The sequence below is a fragment of the Hippocampus bargibanti genome, linkage group LG18 (genome assembly GCF_051943395.1).
Source record: "Hippocampus bargibanti isolate YZ-2025 linkage group LG18, ASM5194339v1, whole genome shotgun sequence".
Taxonomy (NCBI): domain Eukaryota; kingdom Metazoa; phylum Chordata; class Actinopteri; order Syngnathiformes; family Syngnathidae; genus Hippocampus; species Hippocampus bargibanti.
In genome coordinates this window covers 3,773,410-3,794,571 of record NC_142751.1, presented here as the reverse complement: position 1 = coordinate 3,794,571, position 21,162 = coordinate 3,773,410, and the positions used below count along the sequence as shown (strand labels likewise).

Below are 21,162 nucleotides of genomic sequence, written 5' to 3'. Positions count from 1 at the left end.
TATATATATATATATATATATATATATATATATATATATATATATCCCGCCTCGTGCCCGAAGACAGCTGAGATAGGCTCCAGCAACCCCCGCGACCCTAATGAGGAATAAGCGGTACGGAAAATGAGATGATATATATACATACATACATATATATACATGTATACACACACACACACACACACACACACACACACACACACACACACACACACACACACACACACACACACACACACACACACACCTTTCGACACGACCCCTCCCCACAAAAAAACCCAAACTACAAATCTGTGTGGTACTTAAAAAATAGAGACTTCCAGAAAAGACAAAAAGTATCCCTGAGTGATAGGTTCAGAAGATGCTAGCATGTTAGCATTAGCATGCCCCTATGCTAGGCTGGCTGAGGAGCGCAGAACATGGAACCTCTTGAGCGTCGTGCGGATTGACCCGAGGTCCCGGTTGACGCGCTCCAGACGTTCTTCTAAGGCCACCTGGGACACATGCACACGTACACACACATGTAAACTTACACACATGATCGTGTATAAATGACGTAAAATCTTTTTCGTTGTCACTCACCTGGTCCAACCTGGTCTTCCTGCTCACCCGTCCACCCGACGACAACGGCGGCATGCGGTTAAGGGATGCCTCGATCTGCACCACGCGCACGCAAAGCGCATAAGACACACACATGCAGAAAGACAAACAGACGGCGGAGGCGATGTGGTCAACTAGCCTCCAGTTTCTCCTGCGTGAGCTCATCAAAAAGCCGTTCGGCCTCCGTGAAGGACAGAACTTTGCCGTCGGGGGCCGGGGAACCGGCCGAGCTTTCACACGGTGGCTGCGTGTCGCCGCAGACGGGGGGTTCTGGCAGGGCGGCGGGCGGACGGGGACACAATCAGTCCCGTCAACTGGATTTTGCTGTTTCGAGACACTTTCTTACCATGGCGCTCGGCTGATCCAAAGTGCAGTTTCTTCCTCGGACTGGTGCTCTGGAACGAGTGGCGCCTCATGTGGTCGGAGTGTGCGTCACATCTGCATGACGAAATTACCAATCATGCTAAAGACGAAGATGAACACTGGCAAGTTGCAGTCGACATGTAATTTAAGAAAAAAAAGCCTACCAGAACATCTCGACTGAGAGAGATATATACACCTGTTGCTGAGATGTTCCTCCCGTGGCATCATGTGACCGCTGATTAACACGGTTGTCTTGTGTCGTCTTTCCCCGTCGTTCACAGGTATATATATATATATATATAAAAATCCTCGTCTCACCCACCATGGGTGGTGTCTGTCCCCATTTCAGCTCGGGTCCTCTACCAGAGGCCAGGAAGCTTGAGGGTTCTGCGCAGTATCCGTGCTGTTCCCAGCACTGCGCTTTTCTGGACCGAGATATCCGATGTTGTTCCCGGGATCTGTTGCAACCACTCGTCGAGTTTGGGGGTCACTGCCCCAAGTGCTCCGACCACCACAGGCACGACTGTCACCTTTACCTTCCAGGCTCTCTCCAGCTCCTCTCTGAGCCCTTGGTATTTCTCGATTTTCTCATGTTCCTTCTTTCTGATGTTCCCATCACTCGGGACCGCTACATCCACGACAACGGCTTTCCTTTCCCCTTTATCTATGACCACGATATCTGGTTGGTTGGCCATTACCATCTTGTCAGTCTGTATCTGGAAGTCCCACAGGATTTTTGCTCGGTCATTCTCCACCACCTTGGGAGGTGTTTCCCATTTTGACCTTGGGGTTTCCAGTCCATACTCCGCACAGATGTTTCGGTAGACTATGCCAGCCACCTGGTTATGGCGCTCCATGTAGGCTTTCCCTGCCAGCATCTTACACCCTGCAGTTACGTGCTGGATTGTCTCAGGTGCCTCTTTGCACAACCTACACCTTGGGTCTTGTCTGGTGTGGTATATCCTTGCCTCTATGGCTCTGGTGTTCAGGGCCTGTTCTTGGGCAGCCAGGATGAGTGCCTCTGTGCTGTCCTTTAGGCCAGCCCTCTCTAGCCACTGATAGGACTTCTTGAGATCAGCCACTTCTGCTATGGTTCGGTGGTACATCCCGTGTAGGGGCTTTTCCTCCCATGATTGTCCCTCTTCCAGCACCTCATCCTCTGTTCCCCATTGACTGAGACATTCTCTGAGTACATCATCCGTTGGAGCCTTCTCTTTGATGTATTCATGGAGCTTGGATGTTTCATCCTGGACAGTGGCTCTCACACTCACTAGTCCCGGCCTCCTTCCTTACGGCTTGTGTACAGTCTCAGGGTGCTGGACTTGGGATGGAACCCTCCGTGCATGGTGAGGAGTTTTCGGGTCTTAACATCCGTGGTCTGAATCTCTTCCTTTGGCCACCTTATTATTCCTGCAGGGTATCTGATCACTGGCAGGGCATAGCTGTTTATTGCCCGGGTCTTGTTCTTGCCATTGAGCTGGCTTCTGAGGACTTGCCTCACCCGCTGGAGGTATTTGGTCGTAGCCGCTTTCCTTGTTGCTAATTCGAGGTTGCCATTGGCCTGTGGTATACCAAGGTACTTGTAGCTGTTTTCAATGTCTGCTATTGTTCCTTCAGGGAGTGAGACCCCTTCAGTGTGAACTACCTTGCCCCTCTTAGTCACCATCCGACTACATTTCTCCAGCCCGAATGACATTCCGATATCACTGCTGTAGATCCTGGTTGTGTGGATCAGGGAGTCTATGTCCCTTTCGCTCTTAGCATACAGCTTGATGTCATCCATGTAGAGGAGGTGACTGATCGTAGCTCCATTTCTGAGGCGGTATCCATAGCCTGTCTTGGCGATTATCTGGCTGAGGGGGTTCAGTCCTATGCAGAACAGCAGTGGGGAGAGTGCATCACCTTGGTATATGCCACATTTGATGGACATATATATATATATATATATATATATATATATATATATATATATATATATATATATATATATATATATATATATATATATATATATATCCCGCCTCGTGCCCGAAGACAGCTGAGATAGGCTCCAGCAACCCCCGCGACCCTAATGAGGAATAAGCGGTACGGAAAATGAGATGATATATATACATACATACATATATATACATGTATACACACACACACACACACACACACACACACACACACACACACACACACACACACACACACACACACACACACACACACACACCTTTCGACACGACCCCTCCCCACAAAAAAACCCAAACTACAAATCTGTGTGGTACTTAAAAAATAGAGACTTCCAGAAAAGACAAAAAGTATCCCTGAGTGATAGGTTCAGAAGATGCTAGCATGTTAGCATTAGCATGCCCCTATGCTAGGCTGGCTGAGGAGCGCAGAACATGGAACCTCTTGAGCGTCGTGCGGATTGACCCGAGGTCCCGGTTGACGCGCTCCAGACGTTCTTCTAAGGCCACCTGGGACACATGCACACGTACACACACATGTAAACTTACACACATGATCGTGTATAAATGACGTAAAATCTTTTTCGTTGTCACTCACCTGGTCCAACCTGGTCTTCCTGCTCACCCGTCCACCCGACGACAACGGCGGCATGCGGTTAAGGGATGCCTCGATCTGCACCACGCGCACGCAAAGCGCATAAGACACACACATGCAGAAAGACAAACAGACGGCGGAGGCGATGTGGTCAACTAGCCTCCAGTTTCTCCTGCGTGAGCTCATCAAAAAGCCGTTCGGCCTCCGTGACGGACAGAACTTTGCCGTCGGGGGCCGGGGAACCGGCCGAGCTTTCACACGGTGGCTGCGTGTCGCCGCAGACGGGGGGTTCTGGCAGGGCGGCGGGCGGACGGGGACACAATCAGTCCCGTCAACTGGATTTTGCTGTTTCGAGACACTTTCTTACCATGGCGCTCGGCTGATCCAAAGTGCAGTTTCTTCCTCGGACTGGTGCTCTGGAACGAGTGGCGCCTCATGTGGTCGGAGTGTGCGTCACATCTGCATGACGAAATTACCAATCATGCTAAAGACGAAGATGAACACTGGCAAGTTGCAGTCGACATGTAATTTAAGAAAAAAAAAGCCTATCAGAACATCTCGACTGAGAGAGATATATACACCTGTTGCTGAGATGTTCCTCCCGCGGCATCATGTGACCAAAGGCGGTGGAGTAGTTCTCGGTGGGGCAGCGCTTGGGACTGCCCCTGGCTGGCAACGGGGCGAGTAGCGTCTCTCTCTTGGCTGGCAGGGAACACGGAAGAAATTAATCGAAGGCCTCGAAAGAGGCGTCAATGTCATTATGCAACACGTCTCGCATATTTTCCGGTGTATAAGGCGCACCCCACAATGAATTCTGTATTTTCACACTTTTTCCATATACAGTAATACCTCAGCTTACAAACTTAATTGGTTCCCAGAAATTGTGTAAGGCAAAAAGTTCATCTGCCAAACATTTATTTCCCATAATAAACCATTAAAAATGAGACTAATCCGTTGCCAGGTCCCCATATAACAAAATTTTCTACTAAATAAGCCTTAAAACTACACAAAATATTCCTTATTTTATGTATAATACATGCGCTATTGTATTGTAATGAAAGAAATAAACTGTACTATATAATAAAGTCGTCTTATTGACCTTTGTCATGGTCGTTGATGTTTTTGCCTCTTCATGATATCCGAGTGAAGTTGCCGTGCTTTCTCGGTGATAATACCCTCACTCACACGGTCCCCTGCTAGTTGCTTTTCGTTAATCCAAAGCAACAAGTTCTTGAACCTCATCTATTGCCTGAGAACGTTGCTTAGACAACACAAACACCCATAGTCACATGTAGCAATGGTTGACTGAGCATGCAGTTACTGGGACGCTAAGTCACGCAAACACACACCACATTGGTGTTTTTCGATGATCTCCTTCTTCTGCTCGACTGTCATTTTCTTTTGTGTCCTCTTAGGCTTAACACTAGCCTGTGGTGGGATCTTTTTCGGTCACAAAAAGCCAAAGTACTCCACTCGATAAGAAACCACATCTGCACTAAGTGCACTCAAAGAAAGTGGGTGTGGAAAACTAGTCCGTCAGCCACTGTGGTGTTGTGTGTGGTTCATTTGCCGAAAACTAGTTATGCCAAGAGTATATTATCAAGAATTTAATGTTCGTAAGGCGAAAAGTTTGTGAGTTAAAGCGTTCGTAAGCCGAGGTATAACTGTATAAGGCGCACCTTCAATGAATTAAAAAGGTTTTCCAAATGTGGGAGATCTTTTGAAGAAAATGAAGGCTTTTGGGTGCACCTTATACACCGGAAAACATGATACAAGACTAGAAATATTCATCTAGAAAATAATGTCAGTCAGTACTGGGCGTGGTGGCAATGGCGCTCCGAAGTCCCGGCGGAGGCAGCGAGGACGACCGATGGTCGTCCGGGGACAAACTCCTCTGACTTCTCAGCGGACCTCGGATGCTGCCCGGTGACGGCCTGTGATTGGTCATCCCTGCGAGCAAGCGTTTGTGTCACCGGTGAGTGAAAAGTGGGTGGGAGGGCCAGACATGTAAACGTTCTTACAGGGGGCTCTGGTCTCGGTGGCGTGCGTCTCCTCCATCTCAATCAGCGCCTTCATGATGGGCGTCAAGAGGCCGCCGTCCTCCCGGAGACGGGAGGAGGGCGGCGTTTGGTCAGGCCTCGTCCAAGTCTCGGAAGGGGAGGTGGACTTTGCGGCGGGCGGCTGTTGGATCTCCGGACGGGGTGACGGTCGGCGCGTGACGACCGGCTCTGCGTGGCGCAGCAAGTCGGGATGGTGGAAGAGACTGCGGGATAGGTCCAAGACGTCACGGTGGGGAGATAAAAGGCGGAGACGGCGAGGAAAAGCGGTGCAGCGAGACGCTCACCCGGCTCCGGACGGCTGGAGGGCGGCGTGGGGGGTATGGCGGACCCTGGCCTGGTTCTCATGCTCAAACTGCCGTATTTGAGACTCCAGTTTACCGATGGTTCTGAAAGCAGATATTATTTACTTAAAAATTGAAAAAAAAATACAGTTATGTACAAAATGGTTTTTCCTTTGAAAATGTACTGGGTGCGGCTTATAATCAGGTGCTAATCCAGAAATACCTGTGTTTTTTGAACAATCAATCACCTTTTTAAGTCTGAAACGAAATCGTTGGCTTGGTAAAGTTTGCCCTCCGTTGACAGTAACTTGCTCTGTCAAAAAAAACATAAATATTGAAATAAGGAAGGAAAAACAAACAACAGCACTCAACACGGCGAATTAAAAACACTTTTGAATTATATTTACATGCACGATTTAATGAGTATCTTTGAATCATACGATATGAAAAACAAAATACAGTGGGACCTTGGTTTACGAACACCGTGCCTTACACACTTTTCGTTTTACGAACATTAAATTGATGAAAATTAAACCTTGGCATCCACAGTACTTTTCGGGATACACACAGAGTTCCGCCCCACCACGGCTGGCGGAGTAATTTTCGGCGGAAGAACACGACCGAACAGCGTCACAGCCGGCCTACTTTTCCACACCCCCTTTCTCTGAGTGCACACGTCGTTCGTCTTCAAGGATTTATCACGGATACTTTTGCTGTTATGGGACCGAAAAAAACCCCACCATAGGCTCGTGTTCAACCGAAGAAGACACAAAACAAAATTACAGTCGAGGGGAAGAAGGAGATCATTGAGAAACACGAACGAGGTGAGCGTTTGTCTGCCTTAACGGCCCAGTAGCAATATGCTAAATCCACCATTGCTACCATCCTTCGCAACAAAGAAGCTATTAAAGGTGCGTGTGTTGCTATAGGTGTTTCCGTGCTGTCAAAGCAATAGTCTCGGGCAATAGAAAAGGTTGAAAAACTTCTGTTAATTTGGATTAATGAAAGGCAGCGAGATTCATGACAGCATGACTAAAGCAATTATATCAGAGGGAGGCACATTCACACGGCACATTCACTCTGATATCGTCATGCGGCAACCTGGAAGTTCGCCGTTTATTGATGATTTTAAAGCTAGCAACGGATGGTTCGAGAACTTTAAGCGTCGTACAGGGATTCACTGCGTTACTTGTCATGTTGAGAGAGTCAGTTATGACGGAAAAGCTGCCGAAGCCTACAAGGGATCATTCCTAGAAATGGTGAAAGAAGAAGGCTACGTTCCTCAGCGAGTATTTAATGCAGATGAGACCGGCCTTTTCTGGAAAAAAATGCCTAACTTTCATAACACAGGAAGAGAAGTCTGAACCCCATTCCATCAAGCCATCAACGACCATCACAAAAGTAAATAAAACAACTTCATTATACAGTGTAGTGTATTTCTTTCATTACAATACAATAGCACATTTATTATACATAGAATAAGGTATATTGCTTGTAGTTTTAAGGCTTATTTAGTTGAAAATTATATTTTATGGAGACCTGGGAACGGATTATTCTCATTTTAATGGTTTCCTATGGGAAATGAATTTTATACACACTTTTCGCCTTACACACTGTCTGGGAACCAATTAAGTGCGTAAGCCAAGGTCCCACTGTAACTGACAGATTATTGTAATAAATCTCAAATTGGCTTGCATCCAAATCAATACAGGTAACATCCAAGTTATGATCGGTCGAGTTACGACCACGACCGCCAGACAGCCCTTTTTTTTTAATTCTACGCCTGGCACCGCGCAAGCAGCCGGCAACCCGTACTACAATTTTGGCCAGCCAGCATGTCACATATTCGCACAGCAATCAACTGGGTGACTACACTAAATACAGTAGTGAAACAGTGCAGATACCAATGTAGCCACAAGGGTGCACAAGCCAGTGTCTTATTGTGCCGGTCCCAAGCCCGGATGAATACAGAGGGTTGTGTCAGGAAGGGCATCCGACGTAAAAAAAATTGCCAAAACAAATATGCGAATCAAACCTATGAAGCGTGTCCAGGCAGGCTGGAGCGGCTGGAGAAAAATGTCAGGTGTGATGTGTGATGTGTGATAGAAGGGTTTCAGCTAGGATGACAGGAAAAGTGTATAAAACCGTGATGAGACCAGCCATGATGTTTGGACTGGAGACGGTGCCACTGAAGAAAAGAGGAAGCAGAGCTGGAGGTAGCAGAGCTGAAGATGTTGAGGTTTTCTTTGGGAGTGACCAGGTTGGATAGGATCAGGAATGAGGACATTAGAGGGACAACTCATATTAGAGGCTTTGGAGAGAAAGTCAGAGAGGCCAGACTGAGATGGTTTGGACATGTCCAGAGGAAAGAGAGTGACTATATCGGGAGAAGGATGCTGAGTCTTGAACTGCCAGGCAGGAGACCGAGAGGAAGACCGAAGAGGAGGTTTATGGATGTGGTCAAAGAGGACATTAAGGTAGCTGGTGTGAGAGAAGAGGATGCACAAAATAGATAGAGATAGATGGAGGACATTGATTCGCTGTGGCGACCCCTGAGGGGAAAAGCCGCAAGGAAAAAAAGAAGATACAGTGCAGATACCGTCTCGGCAAAATCTCCTGTAGTACTGTAACACTGCTTTTTTTTCCTTCGGCGTTTGAGTCCGAGCGTGTGTCGGGCGACCTCTTCTGGCCCAGGGAGAGCGATTTTTCAACAGTTGTATTCTTTACGTATAAGTGTTTTCTTTAACCCACTATATAATCTAAAGATAAAATATACATAGATAATATGAAATATAAAATGATAAAAACGACACTAAAAGGTAGGTATACCATTTATAAATGAATTGTACAGAAAAACAGTTTTGTATACATTACAGGTAGTTATACAGTCATAAGTGTCCTTGAGAGCTTTGAAAGGCGCTTAAAATATAATGCATTATTATTATTATTGTTAAAAATCGATAATTTGAAAAATACAATGATTAAAAATGACACTAAAAGTGATCACATTTATAAATGAACTGTAAACAGTGTGTTATATAATGGTATTCAATAGAAAACGTTGCTTAAAAACAACAGATTGACATCATATACTATCGGCCATTTTTAATGGATTTCGACTTACGACCGTTTGACTTACGACCGTTTTGTCGCAACGGAACCCGGTCGTAACTCGGATGTTACCTGTATTGTGTCAATCAAATGACACAATCCCCTTTGTGCGTCGCTTACCTTGAGTCGGTCGTTTTCCTTCAGCACGCCGTTGTATTGTGTGAGAAGCTGCAAAGGGGGGGAGGGTGTGTTAGAAAGACAATTAAAAAAACAACAACAACAAAAGAAGCCCCCAAATCGTCAGCGGCTCGTCCTCACCTCTTTGTTGGCCCGGACCTCCCGTTCCCTCCTGGCCTCGCTTTCATCGATCCGCCGCCGAGCCTCGTTGGCGGCGACCGCCGCCTTCTCCCTGGCTGAGCGTTTGCTGTCCTCCAGGCGCTGTCGCAGCGACTTGACGGCTGCGCCTGCCACCGCGTAGCGTTCGGGCCACTCGGCCTGCGTTGGGGTCGGACATTGTCCGTCTTTCGTTTACAAAATGAAAGACAAACAATGCCGACGAGACCATTACCAGCCGTTTCTCCAATGCGGCGTTGGATTCCTCCAGGCGGTCAACGCGTCTCTCTGCGTCAGCCAGGGCTTGCTCCAGATGTCGACACCTGGAAATCGGAACAGTCGAACGATTCAAATATTAAGACTCCAGTTTTTCACTTGCTCGATTCATTGAAACTCGCTGTGAACCGGATAAAAGCCTCAAACATTGAAAAATAACATCGGACTCAAAATGGCCAACTTCCCCTGAGACAATTTTGTGGCTCCAATTGGACCTCATGGTGCCCTGCGCCTTAAAATAGTTGCTTTGGCACAAAATGGCCAACCTTGCGGTATTTTCAACCCCGGCCTCTCATGATTTTCTTGAGGGTCTACTCGCATAGACATGGCGACTCAATTTCCGACTGATTTTTGACCTAATTTTTCTTGGATTTTGGCGCTTTTTAATACCGTTGTGACTCCTCTATTCCCAGTATATGATAGTTGTCCATGTTAACGCTTTTTTGTCCATGTTCAGCTGTTATTGAAGCGCTACATCAATCATTTTGTATTGTCTTTTTTCCCTGGAAACAGCCAGACCTGTTTGAGAGCATCCGGTTTGTCCTCTCCAGGTCTTCGGGGGGATCTGGGTGCTCCAACTTGTCTCGCAAGACTTGAATCTCACACTCATAATAGGCCTTCAGGTCGGCCACGTGTCGCGAGTGCTTCTCTCTCAGGTTCTGTCGCAGCCTGGACATGAACAGATGTCATATGAATTCATTCGCTGACATTCACGAATTTATTTGAGAATTGAACGACAAAGGTGATCAGTTGCATCTTTGTCGCTCCTCGACTCACAGGGAAAGGATGACGGGGTCTTCTGGCGAACCAGAAGCGGACCCCAGAACGGTCCTGCGGGGACATGTGACCTCCTCCTCGCCGATCCATGACCGCGGGACAGACGGGATATCCTCCGATGCATCTGAGACACCGTCTAGACTATAAGGCGCGGTGGTGGAAGGCCGCGAAGCGTCGGCGAGCAGCGGCTGCAAAAGCAAAAGTCGAATTCTAAAGTGAAAGAGCTGCAGGCAAAAATTGGCCAAGGGAGGGAGAGGAGCAGTTTTGGGGGACCGACCCGTAAAGACAACGGAGTGGACGTCTCGGAACGTTCCCAATCGCCGCATTTGACCACCGACCTACGTTTGCGATGGTAGAGCTCACGCAGAGAAACACCAACGTCCTCTGCCTGCACCAGAGCATGAGATATATTCAATCAAACCTCCTTTTTTGACCATAATCCATTCCAGAAAACTGTTTGAAAACTGTTTGAAAACCAAAACAGCATGTCCCATTATAATCAATGCAGAACATTTAAGCTATTCCCAGTCTAGAAAACAACTTTTTTTAAAGCAAAAGTTGACAGGTATGCTAATGCATCGGTCACAATGAGACGCGACACCAGGAAATGACGTGCAGTGATAGCTTGGCTTACGAACTTAATTGGTTCGCAGACAGAGTTCATAAGGCGAAAAGTCTGTATCCCAAACATTAATTTCCCATAGTAAACCATTAAAATAAGAATAATCCGTTCCCAGGTCTACATGAAACATTATTTTCTACTTTCTAATTTTCTAAGACTTAAAACTACACAAAATATACCTTATTTTATGTATAATAAATGTGCTATGGTATTGTAAATAAAGAAATAAACTGTACAGTATAATAAAGTCGTTTTATTTACCTTCGTGATGGTCGTTGATGGCTTGATGGAATGGAGTGGCAGGTTTCATCGGCATTAAACACTTGATGAGGAACGTAGCCTTCTTCTTCCACCATCTTGAGGAATGATTCCTTGCAAGCTTTGGCAGTTTTATCGTCAGAACTGGTTGCCTCACCACGACGAATGACACTATGAATCCCTGTACGACGCTTAAAGTTCTCGAACCGTCCGTGGCTAGCCTTGAAATCATCAATGAATGACGAACTTCCAGGTTGCCTCTTGACGATATCTGAGTGAAGTTGCCGTGCTTTCTCTGGGATAATTTTACCTAGTTCCTCATCAATTGTGTTCTGTTTAGCTAGGTTGATTGCTTATTGCATAAAGTGTGCAGATGGCTTATGCGGGTTATTTGTGGAGCCTGATTGATGGGATATTCTAACCTTGCAGTCTACACTCTGCCTTTGAACTATCAATAAAGTTGAAATGAGCCCAAATTTCACCATGTTCTCACTCTTTCTCTGTCATCTGCCTATCTATTCGTTCTTGACCAATCATGTGCAGCTTCAACCGAAGACTGGGGGCGGGGAATAGAGGACAAAGAAAGTCGGCTGCCATTTCCTTGTTAGGAGAACGGGCTAGTTTGCGAACGACACATCACTCATTGTGGCGCTCCGTCTGTATCCCGAAAAATAGTTCATATGCCAAGATTAAATTCGCGTGAATTTAACGTTCGTGAGTCGAAAAGTTTGTGACCCAAGGCGTTCGTAAGCCGAGGTATCACTGTATAAGGAAGTGGAAGGAAGTCGAGTGGTTCATTCAGGTGTGCTCAGTTTTTTCGAGAGCCCATTTTCGGTTGCAAGCCGAGGCATAAAAAAATGCAATTTTTGGTCGAAAACCAAATTGGTCGAGATCCAAGACGTTCGAAAACCAAAGTTTGACACTACATATATATTTTTTTATTACTATTTCAGACTTGGGAGGGGAAGTCACTTTGACCTTTCCCTCTGAAAATTCTCCAGAATTTGAATTTAATTATTCCTTTTTGAAATGATTATTTTGTATTTTTGATCCAATTGACCATGCTCTGAAATGTGTCAAAATGCACACGCCGTCATTTTGCCTAAATGGCCTTTCCCGGGTTGCGATTGGCTCAGAGCACCTTCTGGATGGAAAGGGGGGTGGGTCGGGTCACCTGGTGGGCGGGAACTTCTTGTAGGAAGAAAGCGGTGGCGCTGTTGTTGCCGTCGAAAGTGTCGGGCAGATGGTGATAGAGGTCGCATTCATTCAGACGCCAGTAGGTCAACCCTGAGAGGACAATGGCTACGGATGATTACAAAATATCCATCTTTTTGAAAATAGGCGTACAGTGATACCTCAGCTTACGAACACTTTAGCTCACGAACTTGACGCCTCACGAACATTACATTCGCGAGCATATAGTCTTGGCAGACGAACTAGTTTTAGGCGAACGAACCAAACAACACAGTGCCACGGTGGCTGGCGGACTAGTTTTCGTCACCCACTTTCTTTGAGTGCGGACGTGGTTTGTTATCAAGTGGAGTACTTTTGCTATTTTTTTTTTTTTTATTACCGAAAAAGACCCCAACACTGGCTAGTGTTAAGCCGAAGAAGACACTAAAGAAAATTACGGTTGAGCGGAAGGAGATCATCAAAAAACACGAACGAGGTGTGCATTTGTGTGGACTTAGCGTCCCAGTACCATTACGCTCCCTCCCTCCTCCTCCCACTCCATTGCATCAAGCCATCAACTACCATCACAAAGGTAAATAAAACGACTTTATGATATAGTACAGTTTATTTCTTTCATGACAATACAATAGCACATTTACTATACATAAAATAATGTATATTTTGTGTAGTTTTAAAGGACAACCGACGTCTCCGGACAAGTTGTGTCCATAATTTGTAAAATGGCTTCAAATGACTTCTACTGAGCGTATTTTGAAAAAGATTCCGCCGCATATAGCTATATTTTACGTTTTAAGACTCGCGCTAATTATTCAGGAAGTCTTGTTTTTGAGTTGGTGACGAGTCCGTACGTGACGTCACTAAAGGAACGCCCCCTGACCGAAAAAAGACACATTGTAGCAGTCCTTCCATCACATCAATGTATTTTGCTATATTGTTTGGTCTGAAAACCTTGTGTTGCACGCAAAAGCCGCCAGAAGAGTGTGTCCAAGCTCCATATGAGGAATTTATCAGCCTGTGAAACGGAGGTGGCCACAGGATTTTGTGCCTCTTTTCTGGTGATCATTTCTCCCCAATGTTGCCTCAAAATGGCATGGAATAAATTCTTTAATCATTTGCAAACATTTATGCTTTCCTTTTCAGAACTATTTGAATCATATTCATAACTGGAGGTGTAACAAGAAAGCATATTCTCCGAATCTGAAGCCATTGTTTTGATTCATCAGCAATGCAAGACGTCTTGGCGTGATGTCACAAACTGGGGGCGGGTCTTTCTGAAAATGCCCAATTCGCAGCTCAATTTTTTTTGCAGTTTTTGGACACTTTATGTCATTTTTATTGGTGTTTTGCATTTGAATAAAAATATCATACTGCGTGTTTTGGGTATTTTAGATGCTATGAAACGTTTTTCTGATGTCAGTTAAGAAACAAAAAAGTGACGTTGGTTGTTTTTTAAGGCTTATTTAGTAGAAAATTATGTTTTATGGGGATCTGAAAATTGATTATTCTCATTGTTAATGGTTTCTTATGGGAAATAAATGTTCGGAAGACAAACTTTTCGCCTTACACACACTTTCTGGAAACCAATTACGTTCGTGAGTGGAGGTATCACTGTAGCTTTTTTCACAATAAAAAGTGAAATATTATGACTACAAGGCTGTATTTGATTGTAAAAAAAATACAAAAATTGTCATCCTTCGTTAAATTTCACTTTGACAAAATGCAATTTTTGTTCTTGACGAAATCCAAATCCAAAATGTCACCCACCTGAGGCCTCGGACAAAAAGCTGTCGCTCCTCCGCATAGCAAAAGAAGGCGAGGGCGAAATGGCGGCTGGACGGCGGGCGTCGGCGCTCTCCGCCGGGCCGTGACCCGATTCACCCAGGCTGCGCGGCAGCTCCTCGTATTCGGGAATTCGGGAGGCTCCCACCTTGGTCTTCTTGGCTTGCAATTTGCGCCTGAAAGCCCAGGAAGTCAAACCCCGACTGGGCACAAAGTCAAATGTTGGATTACTCCATTTGCAATTTTCGCCTCATTACTTATTTTTCATCCGTTTTTTTTCCATTTCACAATAAGTGATATGAAAAAAACAAAACATTGAAACAGCATAGGGCGGCCCGGTAGTTGAGCGGTGAGCACGCCGGCTTCACAGAGCAGAGGTCGCCGGTTAGCGACCCGCTCCGGCCTCCCTGTGTGGAGTTTGCATGTTCTCCCCGGGCCTGCGTGGGTTTTCTACGGATCCTCCAGTTTCCTCCCACATTGGCAAGCAGATTGAACCAAAACTCCAAATTGTCCGTAGGTATGACTGTGAGAGTGACTTTTATTTGTCTATGTGTGTCCTGCGATTGGCTGGCAACCAATTCAGGCTGTCCCCTGCCTAGTGCTCGAAGACGGCTGGGATAGGCTCCCGCGACCCTAATGAGGAATAAGCGGTACGGAAAATGGATGGATGAAACAGCGCCACTCTGCTCACTGTCACAAAAAAAGCATCACACACCTTGAGGCTTGGCGCTGGTGGGCTGCTGACCGCGCCACCTCTTCCGAAGTGTTAGCATCATCCTGCGTCGCAGGGACGTCGCGGCCATCTTGGGACCAGCGGGCCTCTTGCGTCTCTGCTGACTCCCAGGCGGACAGCGTGCCGTAGCCGCTGCTGAGCCCCGTGGCGGCCCGCTCGTCGGCCACCGGATGGGCGTAGTCGGGCCTGTGCGGCGGCGAAGGGGCGCCCAACGAGCAATCGCCGCTCAAGAGGGGCAAGAACGAGGTTTTGCTGGTGTCTTCGCTGGTTTGGATGGCGGCGCTGAGGGTGACGTCGGCATGGGGGGGGCGGTTCTGGTTATGGTTTTGGAGCTGCACCAGCGCCTTGATCTCATCCTGAATCAACTTGAAAAGCAAAGTTGGTGTCACACGTATGACAGGAATCTTGGTCATGTGGATGCCGCCGTGGGTGGTTCTGGGTGGACGGGTACCTGGATTTGGCACTGGTACTGTTCCTGCTGCGCAAGGATTTGCTCCTGGTATTGCTTCTCCACCAGCTGAAACAGATGCAGCCATCGGCCCTGAGGTCAGCGGGGGGGGGGGGGGGGGTCATTATTTTTTTTTTCAACTACTGCGCTCGGCCAAATGTTGGAGGGAAAAGCGGGCTCGCTTTGTCGCACCTCGCAGTCCTTCCATAGCTGCGGGTCAGTCTCGCCACTGCTGCGAATCTCCTCCACCAGGGCTCGAAGGGTCTCCAGGGAGCTCGGGTTGATGAACGGTAGGTTCTTGCCCGGAGGGAAGGCATCGTCCTCAGAGCTCAAACACAGACCCCTGAAACGCACCAAATATTTTGCTTCTGCTTCTAACATCTGAGCGGTTTAGCTTAGTTATGAACACGCACCTGATTTTATTGCACGCCGGACCCCCCTCGACGGTCCGGTTGGCCACGGTGCCCGCTGTGGTCTGGGAGTCTGAAGGTCGGACCTCAGAGACCCCCAGCCCGGAGGCCGTGGTGGCCTCGGAGGATAGTGGAGAGGCCTCGCTCTCCTTGCCGCCACCAGCCCGGCAGGGACCGCGAGGGCCCGAGCTGGACACGTCCTCAGAGAGGCTGTCATCTGTGGACATGTTTAAGGGCCCGGGCAGAGGTGGGCAAAACTCTGACAGCTACAAAACAACGGGAACAAAAACCTAAATGGATGAGTGCTACACACTGTGACCCAAAACAAAACATCTAGCCATAATGAAGAATTTTCATGTTGGTGGTAACAACCAAGCAAGGTTTTTTATTCACTGATAAAATCTGATCAATTAGTGATGGACAAGGTAGAAGTTGTGACCTCCTTTAATTCTTCCTACACTTCCTACTTTCCTTCCGACCCCTGATATCCCGTTTTTATTCGTGCATCCTTCAATACTTTTTTCTTCCGCCCCTAAACCTGCTTCCTACTTTTTACCCTACGTAGTAATTCACTTGTTTTAGTGACCGTAGCTCTTGCAACTGGTGTATGAGTCAGGATGAACAAGTGACGGCGGAAAAAGGTCAACTCGATAGGGGGAGACGGCAACGACGTCACACGAGGACGCCGCGCGCCAGATTCGGTCCCCGTAGTTGGGGTACACTTGGGCTCGGCGGGCTGCGCTAGCATGCTAAAGGGCTAGGTGACTAGTCTTACTTTAGGCCACATTGGCAGGTGACACTCGTCGTGTAAAAACAGCTCGGTTGAAATAATTTGTAACAAACCGTACAACCAGTTAGTAAGGTTATTAGTTACTCAAATGTAAGGGTCGATATTGTACCGAGCACATGAGTTCACCTTACCCGTGCACTCGCGTCCTCCTGTCATCCATATTTGTCATATTTGCTAGGCGAGCACTCGTTGGCTGCTTAAAATGACGTCATGCCGCGTCGTTAAATCGTGGTATGCTATTGGTGGACTGTGTCGACTAGTTTCCCGTTGGCTGTTAGGAAAGTACGTACATGCACAATTTAAGTATGGTTTTCATCTTTGTTTCGATTTCACATTTTGGTATTCAAATTTCGGTTAGGGTCTTACTGTGTGGAATTTGGCTTCCCGCTTTTCTGAAAACATGCATGTTGGGTTTATTGAAACTCCATTTCCGTCAACAAACATCCGAGTTGGATCCTGTAGCTTTCTGTCTCAGAAAGCACAAGTGTGACCAGGACAACTATCTTGAAAATACAATTTATTACACGGCGTAATAAATACATACAAAGATGCAAGTAACAGCGTTTTCGTTTTGAGAACAAAACAAACCTGAACACGAATGAATTGACACACACTCACTCATATCAAAAGAAGTCAAACCCCTGTAAAGACGTGTGGTGTCTACACTTGTATCCATTTTTCATGCAAAAATGATTAAGGACAAAAAATGGAAGCTTTTGGGCACGAGGAAACCAGCTAAGAGTTTGACTCATTAGCACAAAATATCTCCCTCCACTTGGGAAATGACATGCAAGTTCAATTTTAGGATGATTGATTTTTTTTTCGTTTTCTTTTATTTCAAGACACGCGTGAACTCTCCTTGCACGGAATGTGTGATTGTCACTAGGACCTGGCGTTCCTCTCTGTCTCCGCCAAACACTCGCGCACCAGGCCGCGGGCGTGGATAATGCCTGCCAACAACAACAAAGAGTGTGCACTATTAGTTAACTAACTAGTCAACAAATTATTTAAACAAACCAAAAAAAAAGACCTCTCTTGAGCCTCTCCATGGCGCTCTTACTGCCAGCGTACGTGGGTCGGATCTCCTTGCCCAGCTCCTCAATAATGGCCAGCAGCTCTGCGTATTTGTTTTGAGGCACTTGGCTGCCAGTCAAGCCCTGCAGAAGTCAATCGAGAAAAGGGGTTCAGAATGTGATTCAGAATGCCAACATATTTTTAGTAGGAAAATTCATTTTCAGTTTAGTCTCAAAGCGTGTACCTATCCAACAAATGTGGGGAAATTAGGGAGAAAGAGGTTACGTGTTGGTGTCACCTGTGAGAATCCCAGAGAAGGCGGTGCATAGTCACTCAGCAGAGGCCTGTAGGATTGCAACGGGCCCAGGTTGGCCGCTGTCTGGAGGCTGCCAACTGGTGAACATAATTAAATGGATATACAGTGATACCTCAGCTTACGAACGCTTTAGCTCATGAACTTTTCGCCTTACGAATATTAAATTTGCGAGAATATAATCTTGGCATACGAACTAGTTTTCGGCGGACGAACCAAGCCACACAGCGCCACAGTGGCTGGCGGACTGGTTTTCGTCATCCCCTTTGAGTGCAGACGTGGTTTGCTATCGAGTGGAGTACTTTTGCTCTTATGTGACCGAAAAAGACTACACCACAGGCTCGTGTTAAGCCGAAGAGGACACAAAAGAAAATTACGGTCGAGCAGAAAAAGGAGATCATTGAAAAACGCCAATGAGGTGTGCGTTAGTGTGACTTAGTGTCCCAGTACCATTACGCTACGTGTGGCTAAGGGTGTTTCTGTTTTGTCTAAGCAATGGTCTCAGGCAATAGAAGAGGTTGAAAAACGTCTGTTGATTTAGATTAACGAAAAGCAGATAGCAGGGGACAGTGTGAGTGAGGGTATGAAATAAAACCACTTTATTATACAGAAGTTTATTTCTTTACTTACAATACAATAGCACATTCATTATACATAAAATAAGGTATATTTTGTGTAGTTTTAAGGCTTATTTAGTGAAAATTTATGTTTTTTTGGGGACCTGGGAATATATTATATTCATATTTGTTTCTTATGGGAAATAAATGTTCGGCAGAAAAACTTTCGCCTTACACACACTTTCTGGTAACCAATTATGTTCGTGAGCTGAGGTATAACCGTAGATGTATATACAGTATTTAAAACTGCCACTGTTTTATTATTATTATTATTTCAATGCAAGAATAAATTCTGAGTAAAACATTTTTGAATTTATATTGAAAAAGACTTGATCTTTTTTGCATCAAAAGTATTTGCTTTTTGGGAAATCTTAAGGACCAATACAAGGTGGCAGTAGCGGAACTCGGTCAGCAGGTGTCCGCAAAGAGGCGCCTAGCGTCGGCGAGGATCAATCAAGCAGCTCGAAGCCGGGGAGCATCATGGAAGGAAGAAACTGAGCGAGGCTTCCTCGACGAGACACGACCGCTACATTTTAACGGTCGCCGCCTAAACGGCGCCCACCCGGCCGGGAGCTCGACCCCGGACGCCGGCGAACGTCGCGCGAGACACCGAACGCAGCCTTTGTCCCGGTGGATTCTACCCAGTTTCCCTGCACCGTCACCACCGTTGTCGACATTCGTAATAATGGCGGCTACGAATTAGCTTAGCTCCCAGGATGTGACCCGTCATATGTAACCGGACAAAAAAAACTCCACGCACACACACGGGGCTTTCTCTTCAGGTATTCTCCGAGAACCCCCCGAATTTAAGCGACGATATAACCGCTCCACGCCGAGACTCACTCGGACGTTTTGTGCTCACCCTGGTTCCCCGAAGTTCCCGGAGTGTGATGGTGGACATTGGGCTTGTAAGACATTCCCAGAGACATTGTAAATGAAAGAAATCCAAATGACCCGACATTCAGCGAGGCGGCTGTCTCCCACTTTTTTTGTTGTTTACGGCGGCGCCGGCAAACATGGCCGTCACTGGATGTTGACACCCAGCCAGCCGACGAGACGAGCTCCGAGCCCCGCTGGAAGAATAGCCCCGAAAAGGCACACTTTGCTCGGGGAAAAAGCGCCACTTTGACCGGAATCCGCGGCACATTTTGGAGCAAAGTTGAGCCGGGCTTTTGGGTCACTTTAGGCGACTTTCGAAGCAATTTCAAGTCCAGTATTTTGACGTCACTTTCGAGTTGGCTTTGTTTGATCCCTCTTAATTTTTAATTCGTTTTTATAATCTAATTACTTTTGGGATTAAAAATAAATAATGTTGGTGTCCACCTCTCGCTCGTATACAAATGGTTCGACTCGATTTTGACACCGGTAAAATAATGAATTAATTGAATTAACATTTTTAATGAAACGAACTTTACACTAAACGCCAAAATCGCATGGTTTAGCTTAATTGATTCCAGGTCAACGAAGTGAATTACACAGAACCCATTATTTATTCTCACATTATCCTTTTTTTCTATTTAAAGTACAAAGTATATTTTGTAACTGAGGCAGTCAAGGTCGTTTGAGTGACCCAATTTGTATTACAGTAAAACGGTGATATGAAATAAGTTTTATTAGTACAGTCGTGACAACATCTTCTGGATTGATCCCCATTAAATGTTTTTTTTTCCCCAAAATATGATGAAACCTTAAATTTGGATCATTAACTTTTTAGTGGATGCACAAAAATATTAAATTTTGACTATAGAACATTTTACTTTTTAAATTTGTATTTTGACACCCCTAAGACAATTATTCTATTTGGATTGGATTGGATTTGCCTTTATTAGTCTCGCAGTGGAGAAATTTACATTTCACAGCAGCAAAGTTTGCAGATTGTTTTGCATGTTTTTGTCAAAATTCCTTCCACTAAAATGATTTCTTTGGATGCAAATGTTCAATGACACATAAAATTGTATGTTAGGAAATCATTTTAGGATTTTACGATGCCAAATATAGGACTCACCTTTCTGTCGTACTTCTTTTCATTTCGGCTTTTCCCTTCAGTAGTCGCCACAGTGAATCAATGTCCTCCATCTATCGCGGTTTTGTGCATCCTCTTCTCTCACACCAGCTACCTTCATGTCCTCTTTGACCACATCCAAAAACCTCCTCTTCGGTCTTCCTCTCGGTCTCCTGCCTGGCAGTTTAAGGCTCAGCATCCTTCCCCCAATATAGTCACTCTCCTCTGGACAAGTCCAAACCATCTCAGTCTGGCCTCTCTGACTTTCTCTCCAAAGCCTCTAATGAGTTGTCCCTCTAATGTACTCATTCCTGATCCTATCCAACCTGCTCACTCCCAAAGAAAACCTCAACATCTTCAGCTCTGCTTACTGTCTTTTCTTCAGTGGCACTGTCTCCAGTCCAAACATCTTGGCTGGTCTCACCAGTTTTATACACTTTTCCTTTCATCCTGGCTAAAACCCTTCTATCACACATCACACCTGACATTTTTCTCCTGCCTGCCTGGACACACTTTTTTACCTTTTACACACTCTCCATTGCTTGCTTCTGTCCTCTGAATAAAAAAATATATACCGTATTTTCCGGTGTATAAGGTGCACCCCCAACGAATGAACAAGTATTTTATGATTACAGTAATAACATCTTCTGGTTTGATCCCCATGAAATGTTTTTTTTTCACCAAAAGATGA

At 46.0% G+C, this 21,162-nt stretch overlaps 2 protein-coding genes across 2 annotated transcripts; both read right to left on the bottom strand.

Moving 5' to 3' along the window:
• Positions 1 to 14: 14 nt before the first annotated feature.
• mphosph9 (M-phase phosphoprotein 9) lies at positions 15 to 16,708 on the bottom strand. Its single transcript, XM_089021173.1, has 28 exons — positions 16,657 to 16,708; positions 15,739 to 16,001; positions 15,518 to 15,668; positions 15,329 to 15,418; positions 14,860 to 15,242; positions 14,130 to 14,347; positions 12,346 to 12,458; positions 10,569 to 10,679; positions 10,292 to 10,479; positions 10,034 to 10,183; positions 9,474 to 9,561; positions 9,224 to 9,400; positions 9,086 to 9,133; positions 6,103 to 6,167; positions 5,858 to 5,959; positions 5,535 to 5,776; positions 5,329 to 5,463; positions 4,095 to 4,215; positions 3,881 to 3,972; positions 3,674 to 3,804; positions 3,517 to 3,591; positions 3,330 to 3,428; positions 3,222 to 3,235; positions 1,160 to 1,198; positions 947 to 1,038; positions 740 to 870; positions 583 to 657; positions 15 to 494 (listed from the first exon to the last, which is right to left on the bottom strand). Exons 2-28 carry the CDS (start codon positions 15,960 to 15,962, stop codon positions 390 to 392), a joined length of 3,459 nt encoding a protein of 1,152 aa, XP_088877299.1. The 5' UTR covers positions 15,963 to 16,001; positions 16,657 to 16,708; the 3' UTR covers positions 15 to 389.
• A 317-nt stretch (positions 16,709 to 17,025) lies between these two features.
• Positions 17,026 to 20,182, bottom strand: cdk2ap1 (cyclin dependent kinase 2 associated protein 1). The gene is made up of 4 exons (XM_089021228.1): positions 19,332 to 20,182; positions 17,838 to 17,932; positions 17,556 to 17,682; positions 17,026 to 17,475 (listed from the first exon to the last, which is right to left on the bottom strand). The coding sequence occupies exons 1-4, from the start codon at positions 19,396 to 19,398 to the stop codon at positions 17,408 to 17,410; spliced, it is 357 nt and encodes a 118-aa protein (XP_088877354.1). The 5' UTR covers positions 19,399 to 20,182; the 3' UTR covers positions 17,026 to 17,407.
• Between the last annotated feature and the right edge of the window lie 980 nt (positions 20,183 to 21,162).

Coding starts and splice junctions, on each gene's coding strand:
- mphosph9 (XM_089021173.1), bottom strand. CDS start 15,962: ATGTCCACAGATGACAGCCTCTCTGAGGACGTGTCCAGCTCGGGCCCT. Junction 5,777..5,857: donor CTCCAGCCGTCCGGAGCCGG/GTGAGCGTCTCG, acceptor CCTATCCCGCAG/TCTCTTCCACCATCCCGACT. Junction 495..582: donor GGAAGACCAGGTTGGACCAG/GTGAGTGACAAC, acceptor CATGTGTCCCAG/GTGGCCTTAGAAGAACGTCT.
- cdk2ap1 (XM_089021228.1), bottom strand. CDS start 19,398: ATGTCTCTGGGAATGTCTTACAAGCCCAATGTCCACCATCACACTCCG. Junction 17,683..17,837: donor CTTCTCTGGGATTCTCACAG/GTGACACCAACA, acceptor TGACTTCTGCAG/GGCTTGACTGGCAGCCAAGT. Junction 17,476..17,555: donor CATGGAGAGGCTCAAGAGAG/GTCTTTTTTTTT, acceptor TGTTGTTGGCAG/GCATTATCCACGCCCGCGGC.